The following is a 16,406-nucleotide window of genomic DNA, read 5'->3' as shown; positions in this document are numbered from 1 at the left end:
TTACTGGTTGTTTCTGGGCATTCCTTTCTCACATACACACAGAATACGCATTCAATACTCTTCCTTCATTTCTTAATGAAGGAATTCTTTTATAGCATTGCAAAGGAGTGAGTTCAATGCTTTTATCTGTACACCACAAGCAGAAATAAACTAAAATATTAAGTCAGGATTCTTAAACAAATAATTCTGGTTATGATACACAAGTCTACAGTACCTTGATCTAACAAATTATTACTTTACTTTTTTAGAAGAATTTATATATAAATGCTACATATACATATTTGTACATAAAGAATAGTTGCTTAATCAAGTAAGAGGAACTATTAATTACTTTGAATACAAAATTAAATTAGTTTTTACCTGACTATCACTAAGGAATTTACAGGCAAATGCCACTCTGTCACGTACGGCAACTTTATTTTCATACTGAAAAGAAGAGCAAGAAATTACTTGTAGATACTATGAGTTTTAAATTCTTGCAGACTACTTTACATACTTAATACACAATTTTATTTTCAAAAGTATTAGTAACATTATTGTGTATATACTGGCAGAGCCACTGGTTGCCTAAGATGCCTTTCTTAATGTAACCCTCTAAAAAACTCAGTGCTCAGGTTATTCTTGCAAAGTAAAAATCTACATCTTAAATACGGACAAATTCAATTTAAAAACACTCCAGTTCAGTCTTATGTAACTGCAACAAAAAATATAAGCAGTGATTTATGTATTTATTTATGTACCAACAGATTTAGATGCCTTCCATCACAGAAAATAATTTTGAGGAAACTGAGAATATCTTTTCTAGGATGCTAAGTTAATCAGCAAATCCAAGAAATCTGTGAATTATCAGTGAATATACCAGTGTGAACATACCAATACAGAATTTGGAAAAACTGTCAACGCATGTCTGTAAATAGAAAGTTTAAGTCTTAAAATAGACCCTTATAGACACAACTTTTGTGGCCATAGTAAAATACACTTAAATAGGTGGTTTGCAACAAAATTATCAGAGGTATTGTGATTAAATTTTTGTAGACCTTTCAAAATTGTAAAATAGTATTTTCAATTTCTATAAATGTAGAAAGGTAATTAATTTTGTGGTAAGTAATCAACAATCTTAAGGTGGAAAAAAGATTGTATTTCCATTGAAGTCATTCTATGAAACAGAGTCTCCCTACTCTAAATGTATCACTTCAGTTGGTACCTATCCTAGCAAGTTTTCTCAATTATAAAATATGGTTCTGCCCTTAAGAGGAAACATGTTTGGTACAAATTAGATTTAACTCTTTAGGTTCAGGCAGAGGTGTTACTATTTTAATGGGGAAAGGGTTATAAGTATTAGCTCAGAAAATATTCGCTGTATAGAAAATATTAGAGGGGCGCCTGGGTGGCTCAGTGGGTTAAAGCCTCTGCCTTCGGCTCAGGTCATGATCCCACGGTTCTGAGATCGAGCCCCACATCAGGCTCTCTGCTCAGCGGGGAGCCTGCTTCCTCCTCTCTCTAAACATGCTTCTCTGCCTACCTGTGATCTGTCTGTCAAATAAATAAATAAAATCTTAAAAAAAAAAAAAAAGAAAATATTAGAAATAATAGCTGTAAAAATACAGCTCAGAAAATTAAAACCCAAAAAAGTTAACTAGCGAACTGAAGTAACTAAACTGGAGCAAGGACTCAGACCTTCAACCTTCTGATTTCCCAAATGGGTACTTTTCATTAGATTACTACAACTTAACAATTTTTAACAAAGGATATGTTAATCATAATTATTTACATAATGTATAATTAGGTACACTCTCAAGGCAGTTTAAAAATATGAACTTCCTACTCAAGGTAATATATACCTTACCTAATAACCCAAATTTAGGTATAAGAAAATGAGGGTATTTATAGTAGGTCATGTAATTTAAAATACAGAAATTTAAAATTTAAAGAATACTTCTCTATCAATTTAAAATTTGAACAATCCACTTCTTTTTCTAGTCTTCACCATACTTTACTACTTCCTGAAAATAATATTTTATTCCTTCAAAATGCAACACTTAAAGTCTTCCATTTAACAAAAGAGTAATAACAGTAAAAACAAAAATACAACATACTCTTGGATATTAGAAAGTTTCTAACTTGGTTAGAAAGTTCAACAGTTCATTTACTAAAAGACAAAATAAACAAACTAAGGAATTGTTAAAATGGACACTAATAACATTTACTAAAATCTTCATTTAAGATACCTCAATAAAAAACATTTTTTATAAATTCTTAGGGACTGACACTTAAATTCATTACTCAAGCGATGTGTTTTTTATATTAAGTGCTATAATGGCAAACACAAATAAATTTCATGTTAGAAAGCTCTTCTCAGGTAGAAAGAGGTCCAACAATGCAAAGAAAGTTGTAGTATTAACATGAAGCTTAAAACCCAATAACTGAAACTTACACCTCATTTTATTCTTCCTTACCCCACTTTGTGATAAAGAACCTATCTGGTGATGTGCTTATAGGTGGTTAAAGCAGGAGAGGTAAAGCAATGAAAGACCAAATGAAAAAAAAAAAAAAAGAAATAGTTCACTGTAAGTAGCATGATCATACATCTTCCAAACTGGTAAATGTCTGAGAATATAAATACTAACTTGGAAAAAATATATAGTCATTCTGATCATAACTGATCATGTATTTGTTTACTTAATTAAAACCCAAATATTTACTTTTAAAAAACTGCAGTTCAGGGGCGCCTGGGTGGCTCAGTGGGTTAAAGCTTCTGCCTTCGGCTCAGGTCGTGATCCCAGGGTCCTGGGATCGAGCCCCGCATCGGGCTCTCTGCTCCGCAGGGAGCCTGCTTCCTCCTCTCTCTCTGCCTGCCTCTCTGCCTACCTGTGATCTCTGTCTGTTAAATAAATAAAATCTTTAAAAAAATATATTTAAAAAATAAAAAAATAAAAATAAAAATAAAAAACTGCAGTTCAATATAAAACTTACACTTATATAGTTGTAGAATTCTAGAGCTGCTCTTAAGCTAAAGGATAAATCCTATGCTGTTTATATCTATAAATTATATTGTTCAAACTATTTTAAAAATCAAGTTTATTATCAGCTAACTGTAAAATGACATTCAAGAAGAGCTGCTCAAAAATATTTAAGATACGTTCTTTTAATGCAAAATACATAAAAATATAACAATATTTTATGCAACAGACACTTGAAAATTTTAACAAGGTTAGGTAAAAATGCCTAACTTAAAAGGAGTCTTCTCAAACAGAAATTAGCTTACCAATACTCCATCATAAGATCCTGTCTCACTTGTCAGAAATGCAAACATGACACACAGATATGGGTTATTTAACTGTAGTCGTAGAGTGCTGCACATTTCTCTCCAAAGGGAGTTTTTCTCATCCGTATATCCCGATAAAGCCATTGCCACAACATTGAGATTCAGATCACCTGCACATTAAAAACACTCGGCTGGTCAAAGTGAGCAAAAGCTCAATACTTCCTCTTCCAGTTCTAAACCATAAACAAGTATCAGAGGGTGACATTTACCTACAGAAAAATAAGCGCACTAGAATTAAGGGTTTTGATCCAGATTGGAAAACTTGGCAAGGACCACAAGCAAAAATTTCCATTCTTATAAAACTTTTGTCCATATTGCTAACCCTGTGCAAGACAAGCACATCTTTAAATTTTCAAGTTCTCATTCCAGGCAGTTCCTATACAGTGTTATTGTTTAGGGCCTAAATGAAGTGAAGTGAAGCCATACCACCAGAATCACTGTCAGCCTTATTAAGTTCACTTATGTTGACATATTTCAAAGCAATGGCAGTAAATAATACAGAATTTCAGTGCTATAACTTTCAAAATTATTTTGTTTTCCTATTCCTAAGTATATAATGCTCAGACTTAAGTATATGTTCTGAAAACCAGTATTTCAGCATTCTTTTAATAGTTTAACACTTCTAATTTTTCTGGGACAAAATTAACTACCAGCATTTCCAGAGCATTGTATATGGACACATTTGCAACAAAGTATTTGTTATCAATAGTTTTTTTTTTTTTTAAATCAATAGTTTTTTAAACATCAGTTCTTAGCAGTCTATATAGTCACTGATAAACTGCTAACCTGACAGTTGGCCCTATGGACTGGCTAGCCTCCTAACATAAGGTCACTTCAAGAAAAAACTAATTTTACTTTTAACTTTTACTCTTAAGTGTTTTGTACATTTATTATAACAGTTTTCTTATTCTGTTCCTGGATCCGAATCATTTTCTTTCTTTCCCAAATAAAAACAGCATTTCCCACTTCCTTATTAAATAGCCTTATTCTTCATTTCTATAAACACTTTCCCCAAGTTGCTTTGTGCTTGCTTCCTCTGCTTATTCTATTAAATTGGACTAAAGTCTGTTAAGATTAACAACCACCACCACCACCACCACAAAACAGTATCTCCCTAATTCCTGCTCAAAACAATGTGTCCAAGTGGAGGAAGGCTGGATTCAGGGAAATCTTCTCTTTAATCCTTAAAGTTATTGAAATAACTGGAAAGAGAGTTTTCCCCTACTGATAGAATAGGTGTTCAAATCTAAAACTGATTTCCAGGTATACATGACAGGGAAGTATCATGTCCCCAGGTTGTAACAAAATTATAATTAGAAATGGCTTTAAATATCAAACTCTTTTTTCATCGCCACATTACCTTCTATTGTATTCTCAAATGGGGAAGACTTACATTAGAGCAAAATTGAAAGAAAAAAGGCCAATCTGGCAAAACATTAGCTTTTTCAACTTTTTTAATGCAAGTAAATATATTACAGTTAATTTCGTGTTTTTCTGTATGGTACAACAGAAGTGTAACGGTTTCAAAATGGACCAGCAAGTAAGAATGAAGTATTCTGAATACCAGAAATAATTTGCTAGGTGCATTAAAATCAATAGCTACATACATCTTAGTTATTTTTAAGTGAAATATTCCTGATAAGAAAAAAAAAAAAAACTCTGAATTTCTGGATTGAATTCATTTGCCTGAGTATTCTCTTGCAGAAAATGTAAGAAGAAAAACTTTATTATATTTCATTGTTTCTTTCTTTAAAAAAAAATATCAAATGGAAACTATGCTTAAATCACCAGACTCAAGTAGAAGCATTTTTGCAGCTCAAAATATGATTTTTATAAAACTCTGTATTAGTCTAACTAAAAGTGTCAGTTTCCTAAAAGCCAACCAATAACCATCCAAACGACAAAGTAAAAATACTCTCAAATATTTTCCATAAGAATGCTTGCAAACAAACAACAAAAGAATGCTTGCAAATTGAAGTAGTCCTATCTTCAAGAAAATACATTTTTTAAAAAATGTGAATGTCTTTTAAAGAAAAAGCATTAAGACAGATGCATTTGAGCATTCACTGTAATATTATTAGAATGGTACTGAAGACACATTTTGTCTTTAGACACATTATGATCTTAACAGACATAAACCAAGGCACAAACAAAAGGGATTGGGCTAATACTTTAATAGATACATTTATGTGTTCTCTTTCAAAAGAATTTACACAAATATACTATCTAAATACTTGAAAGTTATCAGTGTCTTCTCTTCAAAGGACTCTACGAACTACGATTATCCTTGACTATCACCTAATACCTTTTTCTGAAGATGCCCCTTCATTCAGGATTTGGATTGCTCGTCGGATATCCAAGTTGAACAATGCCACAGCAGCAGCTCTCTCCCACTCCCCTTCTTGTACAAGGGAATTCAAAAATGGCCCTACATCTACATCTGTTCCTTTCTTTATCCATCCACAAAGCTGTAAAGCTAAGATTCTCTCTTCATTTAAATTTTGAATATCACTTTGCTTATCCAAACTGCTCCAATTATGTCTGCTGCTTTCCACCGTTCCTAAAAAGAGAAGTATTTTTATATTAGTTGTTTATTATTTTTTGAAATATATTTAGAAAATAAGTCCATTTTACACAGATTATCTCAATGTCATATTTTGGATATTTGACTTCTTAACTACAAATTCATGACAGCATAAATGTAAAATATGCCACAAACAAAACATACTTTACATGTTGTTAAGTTAAATAGTTCCTTGAGTATCAAAAAGAGCTACAGGAAGAAAGATTAATGTTTGCTAACAGTAAGTTTGAGTCCCTGCTTCAGAGTACTTCTCTGACTACCAAATCTAAGAGTGCCATTTTTTACTATCTAATGTGAAACCGTTTCCTCCATTTCCTCTAGATCTAATGTAAGCTCCCATATTTCATTAATTTTCAGACTTATCTCTTCTCCTGCTAGAACATATGCTCCAAACGGGCAAGCATCTTGTTTCTATTTGAGAGGTTATCCCCAGTGCTTAAGACCTAATACACTCTCTCTCCATCTTCTGTTTTTTTCTTTGTATGTATATACATGAGAAAATGAAATAAATATAAAAGTACTTCAAAAGTTTAAATACTTGGGATGCCTGGGTGGCTCAGTTGGTTAAGCGGCTGCCTTCGGCTCAGGTCATGATCCCAGGGTCCTGGGATCGAGTCTCACATCAGGCTCCTTGCTGGACAGGGAGCCTACTTCTCCCTCTGCCTCTGCCTGCCTCTCTGTCTGCCTGTGCTGGCTCGCTCTCTCTCCCTCTGTCTCTGACAAATAAATAAATAAAATCTTTAAAAAAAAAAGTTTAAATACTAAAGCTAATATACAATGGCAATGATTTAAGGTTTCTTCCTCTTCACTAAGTCAGAAGACATTATATTCTCATTCTCTTTTTGTAAGGAATCTAATTCATCCAGCATTAGATTGCAATCAAGGTAGATGATCCTAATGGTACTAAATTAAGGTAAAACAAAGATGAAACTTGACTCAATTATAACTCAAATTCTTAAATGTTTTACAAAGTTTTACCATCAAAACTGTCATTGTAGAATTATGTGTTGTTATTTTAACAAAAAGGATTTTCAGAATAAACTAAATTATGAATTAGGCAGCAACAAGGTCCAACATTACAAACATCTTTTATTCGGAGTAACTTATAGTAATTCTATGTTTATCTACTTATATGTAATACAGTAATTATACCTTTATAAATAACTAGATCAATAATAAATGGGTTTTAAGAAATAATTTAACTTGTCTAGGATTGTATAATGGGCTCCATGATTCTAACCCTCTAGTAACCACACCCTTCATAATCCTCTTCCCTTGAGTACAGGTGAAATCTGTGACTTGCTTCTAAATAACACAAGATTGTACAAGCGAAAGCATTTTGGAGATATAACTAAGGTTGTTATTCCATTGACTCTTACTTAATCAAAGGGAAATTATACTGTGTGGGCCTGCTATAACCAGGTGACACCTTTAAAGGAGTCTGGAGGAATGAGAGAGAGTCTCCAGCTGGACTGGAAGGAAAAGCTTTGTTTTGAGACAGCTATGTGGCAAGGAAGCATGCAGCCTCTATGAGGGCAGCCCCTGGTAACAGGCAGCAAGGACACTTCTGTCCTGTGGGACAGAAAGAACCAATTCTGTTAACAACCATATGAGCTGAGAAGAGTACCCACATCTTCATTTTAGCAATGTGAGACCCCGAGCAAAAGATCAATGAAGGTATGCCAAGACTCCAGACCATGGAAATGATGATAATAAATGCATTAATATAAAACTAATATACTGCCCAAAGTTGACTTTAACTACACTCATCGGATCAAGGTATTAAATAAATGAACACAAGCAAAATTGAGAAAATATTAAAAACTGAATTGGGCACCTAGGTAGCTCAGTCAGTTAAGCACCCCACTCTTGATTTCAGCTCAGGCCATGATCTCACGGTTGTGAGATCCAGACTGGCTTCGGGCTCCATGCTCAGCATGGAGTCTACTTAAGCTTCTCTCTCTCCCTCTGCGCCCCCCCACATGCATGCTCTCTCTCTCCTTCTCTAAATAAAATCTTTTAAAAAACCCAGTTGTCATTTATAAATCAAATATACACATATGTAAATAATGCAAAATATTATTTCTTAAAGTCCATTTATTCTAAATACATGGGTAGAGTAAAATTAGTACATAGCCGAAGTCTAAACTCACCAAACCTAATTCACACTTTCATTTATTTATTAATTTTTTTATTTAAAGATTTTTATTTATTTATTTGACAGAGAGAGAGAGAGATCACAAGTAGGCAGAGAGGGAGACAGAAAAAGAGGGGAAGCAGGCTCCCTGCTGAGCAGAGAGCCTGATGCAGGGCTCAATCCCAGGACCCTGACTGAGATCATGACCTGAGCCGAAGGCAGAGGCTTTAACCCGCTGAGCCACCCTGGTGCCCCTAATTCACACTTTTAAATAAACTGTTTCATTATATGATGTTCGGCTACAGCAAAGACCTACAATATTATTCATGTTAGGACATATTTTAAGCTATATATCACTGCTTTATGAAAAGTTTCAAGATGAGTTATTTGTAAAATTCTGGAAATTTAATAAACAGTTAAATAATTACACTTGAAAGTACTTATTTTTAACCCTACTGTTGGAAACTCTTGCCATTTAGGTCAAGGGCTCAGGAGACTTCTGAAGTTTTCTTTCCTTAAGAGAACCACCTGCCCTTTGAATAGAGGAAGCAAGCTGCTCTGTTTGCAACCATGAGGAAAGTTAGTCACGAAAAATCACTTTTAGCTTTCGAAAGTGAAATTTTAAGAACTATTAGAAAATTCTGAATAATGATTAAGTTAAAACATGTATATTAAAAAATAAATACAACATTACTTTTCTGAATAACAAATTTAAATTTAGATAGAATGTACGTATTACATTTCAAGTAGAACAGGCTGTCAATGTATCATAAGGTATTTATTTTTGTATCTCCCCTATAAATTTTGGATTCAATGCTGAGGATACTAAAAGGTAAAAATAACAATTTTAAACAGCTGAACAAAAAGCAGCATTTTCAAACAATTCCTCTTAATTTAATAGAGTTTTTATTTTACAGCAAGTGTGTCATGGAATAAAGATCAATACATATGACTCCAAAGAGTTCATTACTAAGAGATGGAAAAATACCCTCTAAGTGAAATGCCTGGATATTGTGTCATGTATTTCGGTTGTCTAGAGGCCTTCTTACAGCTTGATGACTGTATGACAGGTTAATTAGGGTTATCAAATAAGCAATATGACATTGTGCATTTCTAAGTGTATAGTCATTATTTTTAACATGTGGGAATTTTAAAATACACGATTTTAACTACCTCTGAAAAAAATTAAAATCTATTTAAGCATGTTATGCAATACTAAAGTGACAAAACTGTATCCCTTAAATATGAGATTGCACTACATATAAATAATAGAATTGACATTTTACTGACAGGTGTGAGAGAAACAAGTTCATGTGGAAATTAAAAAACATTTTTCTAAAAAATTGATTTCAAATACTACACCAAGCAATCAGACACTATGCTATCTGTAGATATTAATTTGTTGCATTTTTACATCTATATAACAAAGCAGTACAATTATACAGTGTATATAAGAACATTTTGTTGTTACAAACATTAAGTCCTACCTATTCGGTCTATTAAAGTAGTTCTGAATAGACAAGTTCTCTAGATCACAATTTATCCCTGAAGTATAAAAATATTTTCATCCTATCGGATGGAAGGCTGACCAACATTTATTATGCAATTTTTTGCCACCCTAAAAGGAAAGAACTATAATACTAACAACATTAAGAACACTTTCCACAAGACTGTACAAGACATTCCCTTAGAGCATGCATTCTCATCCTGGTTGACTTTAATACTTGGTCCACCCAATAAACTAGTCTCTCTGTTCCTTTGCTTCCTTATCTCCAGTGGTTCACACCTCCAAGATTTCACCCACTCCTTTCATAACCTCATAGCCTTCCAGAAATCTCACTTCTAAATTTTTCAAACTCACAATCTCTTGGTCCCTCATATTTTTATCTATCAGTCTTCTGTCATTTCCCTCCCAAAGGCAGCAAATGAATCATTCTCTTCCCAGTGTCCTAATTTTCTCAGCCCACTGTCCTTTATTTTATCTTCTGGTAAAACAACACTGCCCCACAATCCTCCCATATTTCTCAAGCTAACTCTGGCTCCTCTTCTCAGTGTCTCCTCCTCCCTATAGCCTTCCTGGTCCTTCTCAATAAGCAAACCCACTACATTGAAAAAAGAGCCATCAGGGGGAAGCTCCTCAGCCTCCAGTCATCGAACCTTATACAACCTGCATACCTTTCCCCTTCCCCGCTGGCTGGTATGGAGAAACTGTACATTCTCCTATTTAATGCTAGTCTTTTCACCTGTGCTCTGGATCCCATTCTCTCATATTCCTAGGAATTTTGCTCCTCACTATTTCCTTTTTTCTGCATCTCAACCTCTTTGTATGGGCTTCCTCACAACAGCATTTAAGCTAGCTTAAATCAATCCTATGTTAATAACAAAAACAAAGAAACACAAAAACCCTCTTATTATTCCAGATCCACTTGCTGCTTTTATTATATATTCTTTGTCCTCCTTCATTTAGTCAAATTTCTTGGAAGAATTATTTAAAATGGATGACTTTCCTTCTTCAACCTACTCTAAACTTCTTGCCTACTGCACATCTCCACCTAACTATCTCGAAATCAACTTTCTCCAAAACAAACTTTTTTCCTTCTCAAAAGCTCTCTTCCTATGTTAACCTACGTAATTAACTGGTACTGATATTAACGCACTTTCTTAAGCTATATATATGTGTGTGTGCTGTTTTTCACTCTTCCTTCCCCTCCATCTCCTGTATTCAATCATTACATTTTGTCACACTCTAATTACCCACATTTTTTCTAGCTCCTCTGCCATTAACCTTGATAGGAACACCTTCATGTCTTGCCTAATTACTGTAGCTTTTATTTTAAAAATATTTTATTTATTCATTTGAGAAAGAGAAAGATGTTCAAGCGCACAAGCGGGAGGAGGGGCAAAGAGAGAAGGAGAAGCAGACTCACCATTGAGCAGGGAGCCTGCCTAGGGGCTCGATCCCAGGATCCCGAGATCACTACCTGAGCAGAAGGCAGACACTTGACTGAGCAACCCAGGTGCCCTTAATTACTGTGGCTTTTATCTGAGGTCCCTGTTTGAGCCTCTCCAATTCATTCCATACATAGCAACAGCTCTAAAACACAAATCTAATTCTGTTAATACTCTTTAAAATCTTTCCTTGGTTTCCCTTTGCTACAGGATAAATCTCCCTAAATTCTTACCATGATTTCTAAGTCCTGAGTTACTTACCCCACTGCTTACCTTTCTAGTCTCCATTCTTCCCTCATTTCCTTTCTCACACTCTGTTCCAACAATACTAAAATGTGCTATGCTCCCTCTCCTCTGGGTTAATTGCATATGTGGCTCCCTGTCTGGACCTTCCTTGCCTTTGTTTTTACCTCCTCCGGGGAACTCTCTTTAATCCTTACACCCAGATTAGGATTCTTCTATACATAATCGTTAGTTCTTCCTCATAGTAAATTGCCGAGTTACTTGTCCATGTTCTGAACCAGAATGTAAACCTCCCAAGAACATGGGTAATATCCACCTTCTTCATTCTCTATGAGGGAAGAGACTTAGATTGTTGACAGTTATATATTATTCCAAGAACAATTCTTAGCACATAATAAGCAAATAATAAATATTGGCTGAATAAATAAATTTACCTCATATTGTAAGAATTCAAAAATGTAACATGGGGAAAGCAACTAGAATGACATCTAATACACAGTACTCACAGTATATATTATTTATCACCAAAGTTAAAATTTCACTGTGTGCTATATAATACAGTGAGTAAGATGGCTCAATGAGTTGACTATATGTTGAATCATAAGAAAGACAATTAAAGAAGTTTGGCCAGATAAAAAACTGAATGACACGTATGCCATCTTTGACAGTTATTTCTCTACTTTTCACTTTGGGACTGTAGAAACAAAAGTATCAAAAAGTATCAAAACCAAAACAAACAAAAAGCTGAAAGTCTAGCAATGAGGAAATCTTTCTAATGTAGTTTTTAATCTGGGTAAAGACTACTCTTAAGTCAAAACGTTCAGTTTCTCTCTACTACAGTAGAAATATAAAGATATTCTATTTGTCCTCTTGCTTTTCCTCAGAGGCAGTTTGTAGGTTTGCCCCTAAAATATATCGAAATACAACAAAAACAATAATACACCTCAGAATAACTGAGAACGTAATGTGGCCTGACCTGCTATATAGCAAAAATACTAAAAATTCTATAAACTGTTTAAATCTTTGCAGTGGCAATTTTGAAGTCATGAGCAGGCTCATTTATAGGGATATTACAGTGTATCTGTCCTTTTACTTACATTAATAAAATGGAAGTTTCTAATTGGACCCATGTATTTTATTTCTAATAAATTTATTTATAAGAAAATTTACTTTTTTAGTGGAGAGCTAGTGAGAAAGTACCAAAATGAAATCTATCAAATAGTGTCTACTATAGCAATGTGGAACAAGGTAATAATGCGAAAAGTCCTTTAAATTTTTTTAAAATAATATCAACAGTTCAATTGAAATACTTAACCTATTCTTATTAAATTAGTATTTTTTATATTTTGTATTATTTGTATAGTACCTACAAAAATCCTATGAAAGACCAAGTTGAATTTATTACTTGAACTGCCACTCTTTGACTAAATATAAACTACTTTTCTAGCAGCTTGACTTGGGCCCAAATTTGACTACTTTCAAAAGCTAGATACTGAAAGGCGCCTGAGTGGCTCAGTGGGTTAAGGCCTCTGCCTTCAGCTCAGATCATGATCTCAGGGTCCTGGGACCGAGCCCTGCATCAGGCTTTTTGTTCAGCGGAGAGCCTGCCTCCCCCGCTCTCTCTACCTGCCTCTCTGCTTACTTGTGATCTCTGTCAAATAAACAAATAAATAAAATCTTTATTAAAAAAAAAAAGGCTAGATACTGAATCCTAGGTTGGGGAAAGGATTATAGTAAAATGCACAATTCCATTTCAATAAAAAACAGTTAAGAGGGGCGCCTGGGTGGCTCAGTGGGTTGAGCCTCTGCCTTCGGCTCAGGTCATGATCCCAGGGTTCTGGGATCGAGTACCGCATCGGGCTCTCTGCTCAGTGGAGAGTCTGCTTCCTCCTCTCTTTCTCTCTCTGTCAAATAAATAAATAAAATCTTTAAAAAAAAAAAAAACAGTTAAGAATAACTGCTCAGTGAAAAACTAAGTTTGGCTCTTTTGTCATATTTATTCTTAAATAGTTGGTCAATTTCAACCCTGCATTAACTCATACATTCATTTAATCATCAATGACTCTTTCAGGTAAGGCTCCTTCAGGTAAGGCCATACTTCATGACATAGTTACCCAGACCTTGCCATTAAATAGCTAAGTGAAAGCATTTAGGCAGCACAATAAAGAGAGATCTCCTTCAATTATGTCATTTTATTTAGCTTTTATAAAAGCAAAATACTGTGGTATAACCCAAACAGCCAGGATCCTATAAATCATCTAATGTACACCTCTCAAAGTGGGTCTTCAAAAAAAAAAAAAAAAAAAAAAAAAAAAAAAGCAGTGAATAAATGAATAGATTAGAAAGACTCTATCACTTCAATGAGTCAAGACCCCCTGAAAAAGAATTTTGGATATAAAATACGCATTTAACAATTCACTAAAAGTATCTAACCAGAAACCCTCTAAAACAACAAAAAACTTTAGGCACATCTATTCTGAAGTAATTAAATGATGGGGATAAAAGGAGAAAAATAAGAGTACAAAAATTATACTTTAGAAAATAAAATATAGAATTTTCTTACCCAAAGAGGATTTTACAATTGATTTAATTCCTGCATAAACCAGTGATCCTTTGTTTCCTGGAGACTTCTGATCCATATCTTCTGTATACTGCTTCATAAGTATTTAAATGCATAGGAAATATTAATGATGATGCATAATAACATATTTCAAAGCTAAATTTATTTTGATTTGGAGTGAATAGGTATCAGCCAAAGTAAGATGGTCCTACTTTATCGCAGATAAACTTTTCTTCCTTCTACACAATCTGTAAAGCAGTATTTCAACAGTTTTAAATAATTTTACTTTGCAATTTTAGCATTATGTAACTGTATTTGCATATAAAACATTCAGAATAAAATTTAGACTGATCTTTCAGCAAACTTTAAGAACAGTTTTACCTGATTTATCTCATGAAATTCATAATAAAAGGATATAGTGCAGGGTATACCAGAGGGACTTGAGCTGTGGGTCTTCATTTCCAGCTAAAATATGGTTTCTCCACACCTGTTCTGTATCAAGTCCGTACCTGGATAAAGCCCGAAGGCGCATCTTTGTTGCTATATCTTTTTCTAAAGAATTATCATTTTCTTCTTCTGCACATTCATACAAATGACGACCACAAGCCCACATTAAAGATGTAATTGGGCTCCAGGCAAGAGATATCCTTTCAAAAACAGTGAAGTCAGACATTGTTCGGTTGGGAGTTACAACTATCATTCTATTTTGACTTGTTGGATGCCAAGCAAAGGAAGCAATGTAATTGTCGCAAGGTTGCACACTTCTTTCAATTATTGTGGGTTCAGTTTCATCTCCAATGGGAGTGGGTGTGTGCTGCATATCATATAATCTAATAATGTTACTATCCCTTGTCAAAGTGGCCAGCAAACCAGTCCTAGTTGGACACCATGCTACTTTTGTTAAGGGCTTTGGTTGCTCAGTCAAAGTCAAAACTGGCTTCTCAAATTTCCTTAGATCCCATATGGCAACCTGACCTTCATAGAAGGAAGCAACACGATCATGGAAGTAGGGGTCTACTGTCACCCCCTGAACAGCTTTTGTATTTACAAACATCTTTTGGCTTGTATTCCGAAGATCAAATATGGCTAAGTTACGATGCATACCAGCAAGGAGAAGTTTCTGGTCTCGTGGAAGCCAACAAAGAGAGAGACAAGCATCATTTTGTCCTAATTCATAAAGAGGTTTTGTTACTAATAATGTTGTTTCAGTTTCACCTGCTGAAAGTCTCACTTTCTCCATGGGAACTATATCAGGAGTATATTTGCTGCAAATATCCCAAATCAGCACTGAAAAATCAGCTCTGTGTTTATCAAGCCCAGCAGCAAGCCAGTTACTATCCAATGGATTCCACGCAAGTGTATTACATTGTCGTGCATGTTTTGGCACAAATTCTTTTCCTATCAAATCTTTGAATTTTGAGTTATGATCCTGACCAAGACTTGTAAGTACAACTCGACCATTGGCTTGTCCAACTGCTAGAAGACATTCAGGATCATAATTGAGATACCAGGCAACACATTTCATATATGGCGTATCTGAATTTATTGATAGTAATGTAGCCGCAGAGTCTTCAGATAAACGTAAAGATCCAGCTTTGAGTTCTGAATTCACAGTAGATTCCACGTGATAAAGGCTCAGTTCAGAGTCACATACAACAAATCTATCCACCTGGTGTGGTGCCCACAATATATCAGGTTTGGTACCGCTCATGTTTATTGATGTGCTCAAAGAGTCCAGTCAGGTCCATTCACTGAAAATCTGTTTAAAAATAAAGTTTTAAAATCTTAACAAAATATAATTGTAAGATGAATAAACTATTAAGAAAATCAGGAAATCCTCTATTCGAGACTCTCTTTCAATATATTTCTTCTAACTGCTATGAATTCATGACAATATTTATTGATTAAAAAGGGAAAAAGACCTTCCCCCCAATAAGATGAGGTGGTGAGATTCTGAGAAATACATTTTGGCCTTACTTCCCATGATCAATTATTTTAATTGCACTGTTGTTAGTACCTTCATTAACCTTAGGGCTAAGAGAACTTCAGTACAGTGAGCAAATTAATAAGCATCATCTCTTTGAAGGGGGTAAAACTTTAAAGGGTCATGAAACATGTTTTTGTGTGTGTGTGTGTTTTTAAGATTTATTTATTTATTTATTTAACATACAGAGCTAGCACAAGTTGGGGAGTGGCAGGCAGAATGAGAAGCAGACCCTCTGCTGAGCAGGGAGCCTAATGTGGGACTCGATCCCAGGATCCTGGGATCATGATCTGAGCTGAAGGCAGACACTTAACCAACTGAGCCACACAGGTGTCCCATGAATCATGTTTTTAAGCAAGTTTACACCAAAACTATTCAATAGAACTTTCGGCAGTGATAGAAATGTTCTCTGGCTGTACTGTCTAGCAGGGTAACTACTAGCCACATGTGGCTAATCAAGCACAAGAAATGTAACTAGTATAAATTTTAAATCTTATTTACTTTTCATTTATTTTTAATATAAATAGCCACCTGTGGCCACCAAAACAGAAAATGAAGATTTAAAGTACAATGCCGCTATTAAGACAGAGGTCTCTTCCTCAAGTTTCAAGAATAAGCAGCAGC

At 34.5% G+C, this 16,406-nt stretch overlaps 1 protein-coding gene across 6 annotated transcripts in view; it reads right to left on the bottom strand.

Annotated features, from left to right (window-relative positions):
* The window catches only part of MIOS (meiosis regulator for oocyte development), a 37,250-nt gene that overhangs the window by 15,415 nt on the left and 5,429 nt on the right, over positions 1-16,406 (bottom strand). For all 6 annotated transcript variants that reach the window (XM_059171213.1, XM_059171214.1, XM_059171211.1 and 3 more), the window contains 5 exons: positions 14,216-15,557; positions 13,802-13,900; positions 5,631-5,885; positions 3,266-3,435; positions 361-426 (listed from right to left, as the gene is read on the bottom strand). In XM_059171213.1, coding sequence (XP_059027196.1) covers positions 361-426; positions 3,266-3,435; positions 5,631-5,885; positions 13,802-13,900; positions 14,216-15,509 — 1,884 coding nt within the window. In that variant the 5' untranslated portion in view covers positions 15,510-15,557. The remainder of the gene's footprint in view (positions 1-360; positions 427-3,265; positions 3,436-5,630; positions 5,886-13,801; positions 13,901-14,215; positions 15,558-16,406) is intronic.

This window comes from Mustela lutreola, chromosome 4 (assembly GCF_030435805.1).
Source record: "Mustela lutreola isolate mMusLut2 chromosome 4, mMusLut2.pri, whole genome shotgun sequence".
NCBI classification, from domain to species: Eukaryota; Metazoa; Chordata; class Mammalia; order Carnivora; family Mustelidae; genus Mustela; species Mustela lutreola.
This window is presented reverse-complemented; position numbering and strand designations above follow the sequence as displayed.